This window comes from Manacus vitellinus, unplaced genomic scaffold (assembly GCF_001715985.3).
Source record: "Manacus vitellinus isolate BGI_N305 unplaced genomic scaffold, ASM171598v3 scaffold_2_pilon, whole genome shotgun sequence".
NCBI lineage: Eukaryota > Metazoa > Chordata > Aves > Passeriformes > Pipridae > Manacus > Manacus vitellinus.
In genome coordinates, this window is record NW_021940208.1 from 51,566,157 (window position 1) to 51,582,561 (window position 16,405).

Below are 16,405 nucleotides of genomic sequence, written 5' to 3' on the forward strand. Positions count from 1 at the left end.
ATCACAGAAATGTATGTTGGATGGCCTTTGCACAGCAGAGGTAGATAAAGGTTATAACAAACTGTTTACTGACCATGTACACTTACTAGAATTAAGAGGTCAGTTGAACAAGAGCTCACCTAGTAAGAGCTTTCTCAGTAGTGTGACTCATCAGCTGTAGTACAGTACCAGAGCACTGCCCAGTTATTGCTCCATCACTTTTCAGTAACATCTCTGTCCTTTCAAAAGTCTACATTCTACCATTAGTTAAGGCTTTTTCTTTTGCATTTCTACATTTTTCCCCAGTTTTTCATCAGTTCACTACAATTAATACATGTGCCTCTAAAAGAAAAGAAAATAAATAAAAAGCACCATGTTTTATTGAACAAAATATAGCATGTGCAAGAAAGGGAAGGGAAGAATTATAGAAACAAACCAGTGCTGAAGAGTTTTGCATTAGCTGGTGCTTTTTGTTGTTGTCATATTTGCACAGATCATTTTAGGCTCCTCAGTCCGGGTTGTAGCAAAAGACTATCAAAACAAATGCTCTTGCAAAGTATTTGAGCTTTCGCAGCTTAACATGTGCATCTTGAACCGCTTAAGCAGCATGGTTATCTTCTTGTTTTTCTCCAGAATTTAACAGACCATAAAGTGTATACAAAAATGCATTATGCACCAGTGATTAAATGTTCTTACAACATTAATATTTATGAAGGGGTATTTCATAGCTAGAAAGTAGGTAACTATATTTTATTTCCTAAGAGAACATTTTCTATAGGTTTCCTTCATTTCCCAGCTACACAGCAAATATCTCTAAAGTGCACTTCCCAAGTGTAGTTAGAGAATAGGAAGGAATGTAAAGTTTTTAAAAACAGCCCTTATTAACTTTTCCTTCCATTGATTCTACTGTAAACTCTAAAAAGCCTTTTAAGAAAGCAAATTCTCATACACTCAGCAGGTGAAATGTTCCCACAAAAATAAAAGTAAACAAATTAAAAACCACCCCAAAAAAAGAAAAATCAGCAATCGTATTACAATCTTTTCTCTTGACTACTCGTATCCTACTATATCTTTACTGGTTTTATTGCACATTTATGAAAATGGTTGTCCTATATATTAAAAAAAAATAGTTTCTTTATCTGTGCTAACACATTCTTGTGCATCCTTAATAAACTAGAGTAACTTTCAATAACATGTAGATATTAGAAAAACAATGGAATCAAAACCAAAGAGATACTTTGTATTGCAGATGCTCAAAGACTTCTAGTGTAGTTTTGTTGAGACAAAAAAGAGTTGGATTTTGGAAGTTCTTAGCTCCCGTTCCATATGGAAAGCTGCTGGTTATGTGACAGCAGGAGAACTCAAAACATGATTCACAATGAATGTCAATCCTTCACCTCCAATATGAAGGTTTCCCAACTACTCAACTTGCTGAGCATAACTGGTTTTACGTAGCATATCTATTAAAGGCTGCTCCTGTTCAACTGACCAGTGAGAAAGGACTGGACTTCTTCAAACGGGTATTGGAGCAACAGTTTGTTATATATTTCTTTACGTTTTTTAACTGTCCGATCCCACCTTTTAAGGAGAGCACTTGTTTGTTCAGCTAAAAGGAACCACCTTCATGCTCCTTTTGGGTTTGCTCAGTCAACTGTTTTGTGCAACAGTGGCAGAGGCACACTAGAATTGTGTACCCATTCATTGTGATTACACAGACAGAAGCAAATGTGTGTTGTCTGTGACAGGAGATGGGAAAGGGAAAGGAGATGAATGGTTCCCATGGGTAAGAGGACAGTAAGGTTTATTTGGGTTTTTTTTGTGGTTGCCTTTTTTATTTTTTATTTATTTTCTATTTTTTGGTTAAATTTGTTTTGTTCTTTTTGTGGTTTTTTGTTGAGGTTTTTTTTGTGGTTTTTTTGTTGATTTTTTCTTTTTTTTTTTTTTTTTCCTTTTTTTTTCTTTCCTTTTTTTTTTTTTTTTTGCTATGTCATGGAATCATAGCAGTCATTCCTCTAATAGAAACTGACAGGACATAAAAGACAGAACTATCAGATGAACACACACAATGACTAGAAAGATATTGACAGAGAAAAGACTTAATTTAGCTTTGATAAACCGTCCCAAAAATAAAATCCTGTATTAACAAGTGCAAAAAAACAAACAAAAAAAGAAACTCCAAACATTAAAACACAGTGTATAAAATGGTGTGAGAAATTTAAGTCACCAAACAGCCTTTTAGTCAATAAAAAGCTGTGTTCATGTGTCCTTGTTTGGGTAGTGGCCCATCCTTTTCATTTTATCCAAAAGGTCATTCAAGAAGAGATCTGAGGGTAAAGCACTCAGTCTTTGCTGTTTTTGACTGTAGTCATTTGGGCCTGTTGTGTTTCTGTCATGTAAAATGAATCCTTTCTTTTATTCCTCATTGGTTGAATTATCTTCCAAAGTTGTTATGCCTCCAAAGCCCAGTCCTGTTGAGTTCTGTGCTGCTGAGACTGTAAGTACTGTATGTAAGAGAATTAATACAAGAACACACAGTTTAAGTCTGCTGTTACACAGTCTTGATGCTGATGAAACTGTGAGCGATGTCCTGTGACACATTGTTGAGCCACTTGTTTTTATAGTCCCTTTGGATTGATGATCTGATAATAGTCCCCATCTGACATCACAGCATTCTGGTTCTGCATTGGTTGGATAGTTTTCATAGAGCCCTGTAGGGTAAACATAAAAGAAAAATAAACACTAGGCACAAAGATTGGTTGAAGTGGTAGCTTGAAGGAACAGTTGATGGTTTAGTCTAAACTATTGAATCCTCATCTTTGGGTGAGACTGAGGCCATCAAAAGATCTGCCATTTTGTACAACTAGAGATGTTGAAGGAACATACATCATCTAACAAGAAGCAGCATTAAAAGATAATTCAGAAGGAGTATGATGATGAGCATGGTTTGTAAAGTAACAGCATTAAAAAGTAATTCTTGATATTTGAATGATAAGAGTATTTGAATTCTTCCTTTTAGGGAAGTAACAATGAATGATGAAGTAAGAAAAAATCAATCAGGACATTTCCACAAAATTTGAAAGAACCTTGAAATTCTTCTTTCAGTATATAAGCACATACCAGTAATATCATGATTCATGAAAAGACAGGCATTAAATAACAAATTGACATACTGATGATATTGATAATATTGATTGTTTAACCAATGTAAATCAAACTGTATCACAGGAACAACTTCCAAACAAGAGCTGTTTTGGGTCTACTTTTTTACCCTGGATGTTGTCTTCAACACACCTCAGAGCTGAGAACAGTCTTTTCTTGCCATACAATAATTGGATTTCCTGGTATTTCTGACTATACATTTAGGCCATTTTTGCCTATGGAACTCTACTGAGTTACTCAGCCTGATCTGATTATGACTTTTTGAACACTAAGAGGAATTCTGTCTTATTGCAAATTGTCAATGCTGTCTGCATTACTATATAGGAGATCAACCAGAGTGTTCTGTTTGCTTCTCACATACCTTTTTTCTTACAAATAAAAATAACCTAATTAGGATACTTAACTAATGTTCAAATGCAAGAATGTCTATCATAATGGACAAACAACTTTTCTGCATTTAAACTGATCTTGGACTAAATTGTTCAGTAAATAATATACTCTGTTGTAGAACTAGGTTTTACTAGGAAAAAGATCTATCTGTTCTGAAATATTAGGATAAAAATTTTGAAAGCAGTTTTACTTCGAACAAGAATTCATTTTCTCTAAAGCATTACAGCAACAACATTATTTTCAAAAAGCAATTTAGTTATAACATTCTTAGGTCCAAGCACCAGACTGCTTACATTCTGTAAATAATCGGTAAAGAAAAACAGCACAGCTTAAAATATGATAAAATGGAATTCTTTGGTTCCTACTTCCATAATATTGATCTACAACTAAACAAAAAGCTAGTTAGGTATGCTGAGCATGTTAAGATGCAAATTAAACCTAGACTAGCACATTTTTACATAGCTGACACAACAGTCTCCTATGCTATATATGAATCCAAGTGAAGTTGCGTTTAGTTTTGTATTCAACAAAATTTTTAAAGATACAGGAGCGAGAGGAACTTGTTTCATGTTCTGTAAATTCAGAGTCTACTCTATGGAAAACCTGACCATTTTTGCACCTTTGAAGTCAGAATCTTAATGCATCATTCCAGTGCTTGAAAATTATTTATTCTCTCTCAGATCATAGCTGAAAGTACTGCATGTTTTTTAAGAAATTCAGCTGCATTTTGGAACTTGTGGACAGCTGTTTATTGCAAGAATAATAAAGCAGTCTTATTGCTAACATCATATCTTCTGAGATGTATCTTTTGGCATTTGTGTGCATAAGTCTGTTTTTAAACATTGCAACATACAGGCAGTGCCTCCCAAAGCAGGGAATTATACAATTTGTTCTGTGACTGCAGTAGCTCAAATGATTAGTAGTAATTGAAGAAACATAGAGAATGGTTAATGCTTTGATCTCACTGAGACTTGTTTGCTATTCAAACTATATTTTCTGCCTTTCTTGTTACAGGAAAATCCTGACTTTCTTTGAAATCAAAGCTGTGTATGCAAGTTGGCAATCAAAATGTATTTAAATAGTTCATATGCACTTACTGAATTAAAAATAAATTGACAGCAACTCCACATTCAAAGCTGAATTGAATTTGTTCCTTAATGCAAAATTCCATTTCCTCTTTATTTCAATTCAGTAATTGAATTTGTTTTGAATTTGTAGTTACATATTTAATAAACAATTAACTACAGAACTACTATTCATGTGACTGTAGAACATTTGGATAAATTCGGTTAGACCTTTTGCAGTGAAATAATAGTTCACAACACACGTTCTTCACCACATAACTGTTTGTAGCCACAAATATAAGTTTTTGCCCCTTGGTTCTAATTAAGCAGTTTATTCAGTCAGAGGGTTACAAACCTGTGATTTACCAGAAACCCAGGGAAGCTGTCTACACCAGTCATGGAAAACAAAGGAGAAAAAAACTTAGTTTGTTCTTTTATCAAAATATTCATAGAATGGCTTGGGTTGAAAGGGACCTTAAATCATCTAATTCCAAACCCCTGTTGTGGGCATAGACACTTTACACTTGACCAGATTACTCAAAGCCCCATTAAACCTGGCCTTGAACACTTTCAGGGATGAGGAATCTACAGCTTCTCTGGTCAACCTGTTCCAGTATCTCACCATGCTCACAGTAAAGAATTTTTTCCTAATATCTAATCTAAACCTACTCTCAGTTTGAAACCATTTCCCCTTGTCCTATCATCACATGCTTTTGTAAAAAGTCTCTCTCCATCTTCCCTGCATGTTCCTACCTGAACCTGAGTGTGTTAGCCCATGGAACTTTGTTTTCCTTGGGCTTCCCCCACCCTCAATAGATCAAGACTGCAAATGTTGCTTCGACCAATGGACATCTAAATTGCAGCAATCAAGTCTCATCATCAGATCCAAGAGTGGTGACTCTGAACCCTTCTCTCCTTTTTTTTCTTTCTCTTTCTTCTCCTTTGGACGTTGTTTTAAAATTTGCCAAGTTCCTTATTCTATCTTAATGTTCTAAAGTTTGCAAGTTAAAGTCTGTTGGTGAACTCCCTGAGAATTTTGTTCTTTCTCCTGTGCACCACCCAGTCTAAACCTTCATCTAAACTTTCATCTAAACCTGCTAAGTGAACTGGGGCGTAACACTGGCCAAGCTGCTTTTGATGCAGTCCAGGGCACAACTGTCTTTCTGGGCTGCAAGTGCACACTGTTGGCTCATGCCCAGCCTCTCATCCACCAGCACCCCCAAGTCCTTCTTGGCAGAGTTGCTCTCAATCTGTTCATCCCGCAGCCTGTATTCATCCAGGGGTTGCCCTGACCTAGGTGCAAGACCCTGTACTTGGTTTTGTTTAATCCACATGAAATTCCCATGAGCCCACTTCTTGAGTTTGTCCAAGTTTCTTTGGATAGCATCTCGTCCTTCAGATGTGTCAACCACACTGCTCAACTTGGCGTCATCTGCAAATTTGCTAAAGGAAACACTTAATCCCTTTGTCTATGTCATTAATGGAGATATTTAGTAACACTGTTGCAGAAGGCCACTAGGCTGGTTAGGTAGGACTTGCCCTTGGTTAAACTACATTGGCTGTCTCAAATCAGCTCCTTGTTCTCCATGTGCCTTAGCATAGCTTCTAGAAGGATCTCATGATGGGTTGGTAGTTCCCAGCATCCTCCTTTTTAAAGATGGGTTAATTGTCCCCCTTTTTCCAGCCACCTGGGACTTGACCAGACTGCCATGACTTCTCAAATATCATGGAGTGGATTGGCAACTACATTAGCAAATTCCCTCAGGACTGTGGGATGCATCTCATTGGGTACCACACACTTATGTACATTCAGGTTCCTTGGGTGGTCATGAACCTGATCTTTACTTACAGTGGGAGGGACTTTGCTCCCCTAGTCCCCATCCTGCTGCCCATCCACTTGAGAGGTGTGGGAAGAGAGGTTGCCATTGAAGACTGAGGCAAAAAGTTGTTGAGTACCTCAGCCTTCTCCTCATCTGTTGTTACCAGTTTTCCAGCACTGATTATCATGGAGGTACACCTTCTTTGGCCTTCCTTTTCTGGTCAACATACCTGTAGAAGCCCTTCTTGTTATTCTTTACATCTCTTGCCAAGTTCAGTTCCAGCTTTGACTTGGCCTTCCTCACCCCATACTTAGACTACCCAATTTCATGCTCTTCCAAGGTTACCTGTCCTTGTTTCCATTGCTTTTGCTTCTTTTGCCTTAGTTGGACTTTTATTTTGTTTGAGTATTATATATAGGGATACAAAGTCTGGGATAAGAAATAAAAAGGATATCTGTATCCACCAAACCACCAAGGTTTCCCTATTCCTCTTCTGTCTTCATAGTTCAATTTGTAGACATCATTACTTTGTATTACTTGGATATTTGATAATTACATTTCTGAGACTGACTTACCAGCTGTTACCGGCTCAAAATGGACTTTGCTTTTCACTTTTTACTTACAATTCTCAGTTCTATGTCTTCATTTCCCAGCTCTTCCCAGCACTCAGCTATATTTCATCAGCAGAAATCTTACACCATATGGAGGTTCTTGGACCTTTAGTATAATTGAGGATCTAGAATTTGCCAGGAGACTTTGGTTTCAAACCATTCTCTGGACAGATATACTATGACTTACAAAGATCATATAAAAGCTAACTCTTTGTTTTGTTACAGGATAGGTTTTTTTCCACATACAGTTAACTTTTTGATGATCAGCACAGAATTTATATCTGTAGGAACTGTGTGTTACTAATGCTGGGGCAAGAATTAAGGCTACTCATTTGACTGAGATTATGTTAATAGAGACATGAAGAGAGAAATCCTGTGTGTCCCAGTCAGCTGAATCATACTGAAAGAAAAAGGAGCAACATAACAAATATAGTATTCACTTTGTGCAGAAACAGCTTTGGGGGAAAAGCAGCAAACCGCAAGTAAGTTCTTACACAAGAATTGAAATCACAAAGACTGCCTATGCATGCATGGTCTGCTGATCAGCTAGATCACCAGCTAACTCAGAGAATGATGTGGTTTCTGCCTGAGTTCTTGCAGGAACTAGCCTGCAAAAGTGGTGGTTGAATTTCCACATCTCTCAGCACTGTCAGGATGTGTCACACATGTAGCTGGATTTGTATCTGAAGCAGTTGGTCTGACTTGGCCCACTTCTTGGTTTCTTTGCTACAGAAAGAGTTATGGAGACAGTATTCTGCATCATGGGAAACTGGTCTGGTTGATGTAGATATTGTCATTGCTAAATAAGAATTTTGTGAAGCCACAGAAATAAAACAGATTTTACGATACGTAATGTTTTTTCCCCATTTTCTTTCTGTGGAACTCTAAACTGTGTTCATTTTTAACATAGATATCTGATTATTTTTGAGAGGTGTATGAAGCTTTCTGTGCTTGAAGAAAAGCATGAACTAGAAGAAACCTGATAAGTGGATGTAGTATACCAGAATTTTTGAATACTTCATTTTATTGTGAAGCCCAAAGTAAATGAAGTCTGCCAAGAGTGATCCATCCAGCAGGGACAACATTGTATCAGCTAATGCCAGAACTCTCCATGACATTTCTATTTCTGAGGAATTATTTCTGAGATTTCAATATTAACATTTTCCAACTAGAGGAAAATGAGTCCTCTAGTCAAGAGGAAGAGAACACAGTAGATATATGACTAGATTTCACTGCTTGCTTACTTCTGATGTGGAAGCCAGCACTCTGCAATCTTACCCAGATAGTCTTCTCTATTTCTAAATTGCTGTGTCTATGGCACATTATGATGCTTAGAAATATACTTTATACCTTTCATATTATAAAAAGTAATAAAATGAAATGTAAAAGAACATTGGAGATAAATAAATTACTCTTTAGTTAAATAAATTATTCTTAAACTGGTGAATAAAACTTCAACTCTTTTGAAAAGATTATTTTCCACTATAGACTGCATTCCAATTATTGGAGGAGATCTGGGTTGCTGTGTTGTCGTGTTTTAAGGTTTTTTTATCACTATATGCTGGTTACTACTTCAGATGGTTACTTCTTGAACTTTTTCCTGTGTATTTGTCTCCACATTCAAGAAAAATTTGTTGTGTTTCTTCACCATGCATGTATTTTTTCCCTAATATATGCATAGGCCAATTTCCTCCTGCTGCGATGTTACCCCTGTAAAACTGACTGAGCTGCTGTAAGTCAGAAAAATAAGTAAATAGCTGACTCTAAAAGCTATACAATGAAGTTTTTTATCTCTGTTTTTTTGAGATACAGAGTAACATGCTTCTAGAAAGCATTTGGCTTTTCCCACTCTCTCTGTAGTTTTGCTTCTATATGTACAATCCTTAATCAAAAGGATTTAGTATTGTGATATGATAGGAAAGGGTCATATCTAAGTACTGTGTCACCCTATAAAGTTCAGAATATCAATAGGTTAATTGCCTGGGTCATTTTTACAGGAGAACAATTGCAGCTGATAAACCTATTATTATATGGGACTTCATTTATGTGAAAGCTCCAATATTCAAGACTAGAAGAACACTAGATTCAAAAAGATGAGCTATTTAGTTACAGACTTTGCTGCAACTAATGTCAAATTTTCCTTGTAAGCAGATCCATAGCTTGTAATAATTTAAACCATGCTTGTCAAACATAAAGGGATTATTCCTGCTACCTGTGTTAGAGGTGCAGACAGGAGGCAAATGATACATTATTTTGAGGTATTTTTGGAGGAACAATTTGGATCAAATACATGGGATTTTTTGAGTTTTCCAAGAACAACATAAAGCAGATTGAATTCAGAGATTTTTCTCTACTTGAGTTGTTCTACAAAGGAAAGACAGACTGTGATGCATTCTATATATCATATTTTCTCAAGGGAATTGCTTTTCAAATTGCACTGAAATCAGGGCATCTGTTTTGAAACAGACACACTATAGCCAAACCTGCTGGTAAAACCCAGACACACATCTGCCCCTTCAGAAGAAGCTGTAGTTTAAAGAATTTCTCCTAATATCTGTGCTGAGTTTTGTTAGTCACCAAACTCCTTCTACAGATTGATGAGAATTCTCAGTAATTATTCTCACTATGTCCTTAGAAACATTAGTATGTAGCATGACTGACAGTTTCATTTCCAGTGAAATTTTATTCTAAAGGAGAAGGAGTTTCTGAGGAAATGTTACTCTGCATCGATCACGTAAGTATTTGTTACTGCTATTTGACAAACACTGATTCTCAGACTGTGTTCCAAGCAACTGAGAGGTTGGTCAGAACACATGAAATTAGGGATCTAAACTAATGTGAACTGAAAGATACTGGTGATTTAAAACACGTGAATCACCTGTTCACTCACATTTTCTCTCCCTTTACTTTCTCCTTCTAATTGAAAATTATCAGATGTCTGTTCAGCACAGGAGAGCAGACAAATTTGATTCTCTTCCTGATGTCAGAAGACACATTCTGACAACAGAAATTTAATCACAGAATATTCTGAGTTGGAAAGGATGCACAAGGATCATCAAGTCTGTCTCTAAAGTGTATAGCCCATACAGGGAATAAACACACAACCTTGGTGTTAATAGCACCATGCTCTAACTGACTGAGCTAATCTCAGTGTTACACTGCTCTTAGGAAAAATCAGTGGATGACATGCTGGTTTTGGAAGAAGTTAATGCAACATAACTTTGCCTTGTTGCTGCTCAGTACATTGTCTTCCTTTCCTTCAAAGAGGAACTTTCCTTCTCCATTGAATTCCATGACATCTATTGTACAGGTAAAAAGTATGAGCAAGTCATTTGGATTTCCTGCCTGATACTTGATACTGGGTAATGGCCCTGCTATGCCACAGGGCACAAAGACACCATAAGTCATGGTCAGTACAAAGAAAGCCATTAGAAACACAATTAGTCCTAAATCTGCACTCTAGGGTGGTCCAGACTTGGCACACAGACAGCAGCCATAATAGGCTATGTCTGTATTAACAAGTAATTTTAGTAAGAGAAGAAGGTCTGTTCAGTGAAAGAGCTGGTACTTAGTATTTATCCTGTGTCAACCCTAAATGTCTCTGAAGGGATTTTACCTCACTCTAGCTCTAATCTAATTCTGTAGACCAAATGTGCATTGTTGGTTGGGGCATGCTAGTGTTGATGCTGTAGCCCATCTCCTTATTTAGTTTAATCCAAAGGAGCTCAGTTCAAATCCTCCAAGACCTTTCTCCAGTGTAAGTCAAACAACAAGAAGTATAAACAAGGGATTTGCTTCAAATGTATACTCCTGAACTGGACTGCTAACGCAGATGCAACTGGACCCTCAGTATTGGTGGCATATCCTGGCTGCTTGGAGAAGGGCCATGTGTGCAGATAAGAAGTAATGTTCTCTCCTCTCTCTTTGGGCATCTCTGCTGCTCATTTGGTTACTATATTTTCTCATGTTTTCTGGGTCGAGCAAACTGCAGGCCTGAAGGGATAGTTTTGGCTGTAGAGGGGAGTGAAAGGGTGGCTTTGGTCGGTATTGAAGAATACATCTGGTGCAGGTAGTTCAGTTTGCAAGGTGCAGTTTGGGATGCAAACTGAGATCTGGGTGGGAACTCAGAGAGAAAAGAGGCTGTGAACTGCCAGCCCTTTGGTCAACAAAAGGCACAAACTGGTGGTGCCAGCCTGGGTGGACGCTGAGAGACACAGTAGGAATGGAAGACTCATGAGGAAGAGCCAGACTTGTGCATGGGTAGACTGTGAGGGTATAAAAGCCCAGGGGTTCCTTTGCTGGGGGTCCTCCTCAGAGGCTGTTTCTGTGTTACTGCACTTTATGGAGCTAGAGATCTGAGACTCTACAATGGGAAGCCTGGGGTCAAATCAGTAAGGAAGCCTGGTCTGACTGCATGTGAGTGGGGTGTGTGGGGAGTCAAGCAAAACACCCATCAGCTCACTGGAGTTGAGAAGGGGCTTCGAACACAGCAGTTAAAGTCTCTGGCCTTGGGAGTTTGACTGTCAGAGAGTCTTGTGAATGGTCAGACTGGAAAGTTTCCTTAACAGTGGGCACCTGATGTCCAGCCAGAGTCAGCCCACCACAGTCTTTCAACTCTTTTTGCACTGAAAGACCATGTGTTAAAGAAATCTGCCACATCTTCCATTCAAGCTGGGAAAAAAAAATAAAGGAAGAGATGACTACATCTACGACCGAAAACAATCCCACTGGTATGCACATTGTTTTCTTAGAAGTTACAATCAAAAACCCTGACCTGGAACTTTGCATGGGGCTAATTCATTGTAATCTACCATATGTGTTTTTGTGTTTCTGTGTGTGTGTGTGTGTGTGTGTGTATGTGCGCCTAAACTCTATTGTTATTTCCGTTAAATAACATTCTGGTTTGCATGGGCAATTCTAGACAGCTGAGATGTAGAAAGAGACATCTTTCAGTTTCATCTAAACCACTGTAAACTTTAATCATATGGATATGAACGCCAAAGGTCTAAACTGAAAGCAATCACTCAATTCTAATGAATATGAAAACCATCAGGTTCCAGAATAGTGCTTGATGGAAGGATCAATTTCTTTCCTTCCTTTTCCTGGAAGCAAGGGTGCAAGAGTGGAACACAAAATTCTTTCTAGTGAATTGCATATTTCCATAATCAGAACCACACTGTGATTCTGTTTGTTTTCATTAATCTCCCAAATATTTTCTTTTGCACTGCAGTTATTCCACACCCTCACGTGCATTTCTCCAAAAGACAAGTTCTAGTGATATGTAACCAGTGCAGCACACTTTCTTCCTTTCCCACTATCTGTTTTCATTGGAGATGATCAACTAAGACATTTTCAGGCTATAATACTTGCCACTTATTATATGAGTTCTTCAGGAATTTCCAAGTGTTCAATATTAATCCATATTATAAACTAAATTTTTTTCTTTTTAATTTAATGGTGACAAAGATAACAATGACTACAAAATTTCTTGTGGGAAAATAGGCAGTCCTATGATGTTTTGTCATCAAAAAGGAAAGATAAAACCTTTGTTATTATTTCTTTTTACAACCTCCAATACTTTTTTTTTTTTTCAGACTACAAATTCACAGAAATCCTGCCCTGAAAGAAAAAAAAAAAATATATGGGTTCCTCGTCCACCAGTGCTGCCATATGCTCACCTCCAGCGGGTCTTTGTGCTCTGGCTCACTGCTGCAGCAGGACAGGCATGGCAAGGGGAGGTGGCAGCTCGGTGCAGCCAGGGCACCTCCCAGCATTGCTGCTGATGCCAGCCTCTATCTAACTGCAACTGGAAAATGGCATGTAATATTTATATGTATGTCCCACCCTCTGTGCTGTAGTCAATATCAAATAAAACCAGATATCCTTCGAATACCTTTTCCTGTTACTTGACACCTAAATATTAGATAGAAATACTTTTTGACCTTACTCTTTTGGGTTTTGCTAATGAAAAGCCAGATCAGTAACTAAAAATACCAGAATATGTCTGCCAGACAGGAGCTCACAGAAAGTGCAGCAGGAGAATAGGTCCCCCAAGACATAGGTGACCTGCTTCCAGCTGCTTTTCGGCAGAAGGATTTCAAGTTATCTGTCAAGCCACAAGCTATGCTGAGGTAGATTATTTTATCTGCTGTTGAACTCACTGTACTTTGCATGAAATAAATCTGTTTTCACTAAGCTGCAGAGAAGTGTAATTCCTTAGTCCCACAGCAGATAATAGTTTCATTTATCATTGTTTAGTGGCAAGAAGTACTCTTACAGTGAGCTGCTGCTTAGTAAGAGGGTGAAAATGGGCCTGTGTTCCAGACAAAGTTTGAACTGCAGCCTTGTACCTGTCCTCAGCATCTTCTCTTGTTCCCAACTGCCTAGGGTCAGCATACTAACTCCCACAGGTCTGCGAGTACAAGCTCCGCTCTGCTGCTGCTGAGTCTGAATTTGAGAGGACAAAAAGCTCAACCAAATATTAGTTAGTGGACTGCTAAGCTGAGCTTCAGGTCATCCTGGTTTTAAATGTCTGCAAAAAGCCCCTGGTGACTGACAGCAAATACAGCAAATAGAGAGCAGCCAGCACTGTGAACGAGTCCTCTCATCAGGTGCAGGTGCCTACTTCGGCTAATTTAAATACCTCTCAGCCCTACTGACTACAGCAGATCTTTAGTGACTCTAGTGAGAGCTTAGCAACAGAGTTTATGTGCAGATACCCATGTTACTGCTACTACCTGCAATAAAGTGAGTTTAATCCCCTCCCAAAATTGTTTTTTCATTTCAGACTCAGAGATGTCAGTAATCTTTTCAAAATCATATATTTTTTGTGTTTTAGGAAGGAATTTGGATTTTGAGTTATAGTAGGAAAATGGATATGTATTTCCTAAGAGATTTTCTGAAATATATGCCAAGATGATTTTGTTGATTCTTTGATTTTTTGCTATTGTGTATGTGTGTAAGTGGGTACACATGTATATACATGAAAACACACACACCTATATATTGTATACTTGTGGTAAATAACATATAAATAAGTCTCTTACTTCAGCTTTTACTATACTATCTTAAACTGGAAAGTAATACTAATTTGTTTACTGCCTACGCATATTGGAAGGCTATTAATATTTATGAAATGCATTAAAGTGCTAAGCACCATTGCCTTATTGATGACTCGAAATTGTAACTGAGCTCACATTTTATTATATTGTCTTTTGCATATGGATGGATATTATTCAACTGTGTGCAAAAGGCTTAAGGTTCAAAAAGAAATACAGTAAATACCGTAAATACCTTGCTACCAGAATCACCCTAAATCCAAATACAGAGTATAAGATGAAGTGAGTTGCCACAATCATTATACTTGCATTTGAGATGGTATATAGCCTCTATGGGGTTTTATAACTGGCTCTGTTTTTAAGTAGCTTACCTTTGCAACTCATTTAGTATCAAGATTTCCAGTGCAGCCCTAATTTAGAGGTGAAGGCTGTCTAACTTCCGATGTTTGGACCAGAGATGTCAAATGATCTAAGTGTTGAAATGCCTTTTTACTTATTTAGTAGGAATAAGTTGCCTGAATATCTTCAAGGTTCTCAGATGATACTCCAGGCACCAGAAATCTGAAGATAACATTGATATAAGCTGCAATTTTGTTTAGATGACTCCCAACCAGTCCTGAAAAAAGTTTTTGTGATATCTGAGATATATATTAGCAATACCTTTTAAAACTGAAATACAGAGGAGACAAAAAAGATCAGTTCTTCACAGTTGAAAAATTGATTCTTAAATTTCTTCACTAGTGAAAGATCTTTCCTTAGACATGCATGTTCTGCGAGTTGCTGCAGTTTTGAACGACATGCTTCAGATTCTCCATTTATCTGACATAAGAATGCAGGTGTACAAAGGTAAATATACTAGAAACTGCACCTGCCTTTCTCTGTCTTCTGAATATTGCAAGACATGCAGCCTCTTTACTCTGAGTACTGCATGACATGGAGTAACAGAAATCCTCCACCAAATTATTAAGTGTAAAAAGTAACCAGAGCAAATTTTTTCTAGCAATTTTGTTTTGTAAGCCTGGTGATGGGCAAGGTGTAGCGTAAATGTGCATTTCTAAAGCTGGGCTCAAATCCTAGCATCTCTGACAAATCTTTCTAATGAGGAACACCTTCGGGCTCTCGTAGTTATAGCTAAGTCCATCAAATTTAGACTTATGAAAACAAGTGAAATTAGTTTTTTTTATACTGTACCTGTACAGATGAAACTTGATAGTCCTCCGTAGATGACATCATCGTTGTCTGGTAATATAAAGGGACACCTCGTTTGAACCTCCAAACAGTATTGCTTGCAAGGAATTCTGTTGTTGCAGTGAAACTGTGTGACTTCAAAATACTGGGAACACAGCCAGGCTTTGTAGACAATCTGGAAAAAAGAGAAGAATGAGAAGTATAGATGGATAACAATAGCACTGTCATTATTAGAAGAACATACTGTACTGCACACCTACATTAATGCTGCTTCTGAAAGAAAATTTTGAGAGAATATCACCTGGCTAAAATAAACTCTTAACTTTTGACTGTCCTCCCATTTCAGAAATAAAAACTCCAACCAAGTCGTTTAAAAGCAACAGTTAGTCTGGACTAGGCTTTTGCTATTATATTATCTTAGTTCATAAACAGGTATCTCTTAGACGTGACTTTTTATTGAACATATGCATGCATGGAACACAGCCCTGTCCCTGCACCTTATCATAAACAAACTGAGATAATAACATCCTTTGAAGCCAGTCAAAGACAAATTTCTGAAAGTGCACGCAAGAAAGAGTTGAAAACTGGGCTCAGGCCATCTTTGTTCTTTCTGTCATCGGGTTAAGCTACCAGGTTGCAATAGATGGTGCTGCTTCCCTTCGAATAAAACCTTATCCAGTCTACAGCACTAGTTTCCTGAACATTAGGATTCTTGAACACTAAGAGCTGTAGATCAGGGGATGAATCTGCCAGAGTGAGAATCAATGTCTACATTTGGGAGCTAAAAGGAACACTTTAAAGATGTTCTCATCTGATACTGTGTAGCCATGGCTGCAGGATCTTTGATTATTTCAATTATTATAATAATTTAAACAGAAAAGTAAAATAAACATGCTGATTTTAATTTTTAATGCCTTTTGTCTTCTGAGCAACAATGTTTGTCATTAGAATTGCATTAAACTTTTGGGCACAGAAAAGTTTCCTGAGAAGATAGATTGGAAACCAGGCTACAAAGGTGATAAAAACCCTATGTGACAGAGTACAGAGAGGTTTGCTTGTTCCCATTTTATTTTCCACTTATCTGTTTTGAAGTACATTATTTGCTGTCCAGATACTTGCTATCTAGGTTGTTACAT

The 16,405-nt window shown here is 37.5% G+C and overlaps 1 protein-coding gene across 1 annotated transcript in view; it reads right to left on the minus strand.

The window, feature by feature from the left end:
- Nucleotides 1-2,271: 2,271 nt before the first annotated feature.
- Nucleotides 2,272-16,405, minus strand: part of FAM155A (family with sequence similarity 155 member A) — a 452,344-nt gene continuing 438,210 nt past the window's right edge. Inside the window, 2 exon segments of the mRNA XM_018071032.3 lie at nt 2,272-2,687; nt 15,273-15,444. Of these exon segments, the coding sequence (XP_017926521.2) occupies nt 2,392-2,687; nt 15,273-15,444 (468 nt within the window). The 3' untranslated portion in view covers nt 2,272-2,391.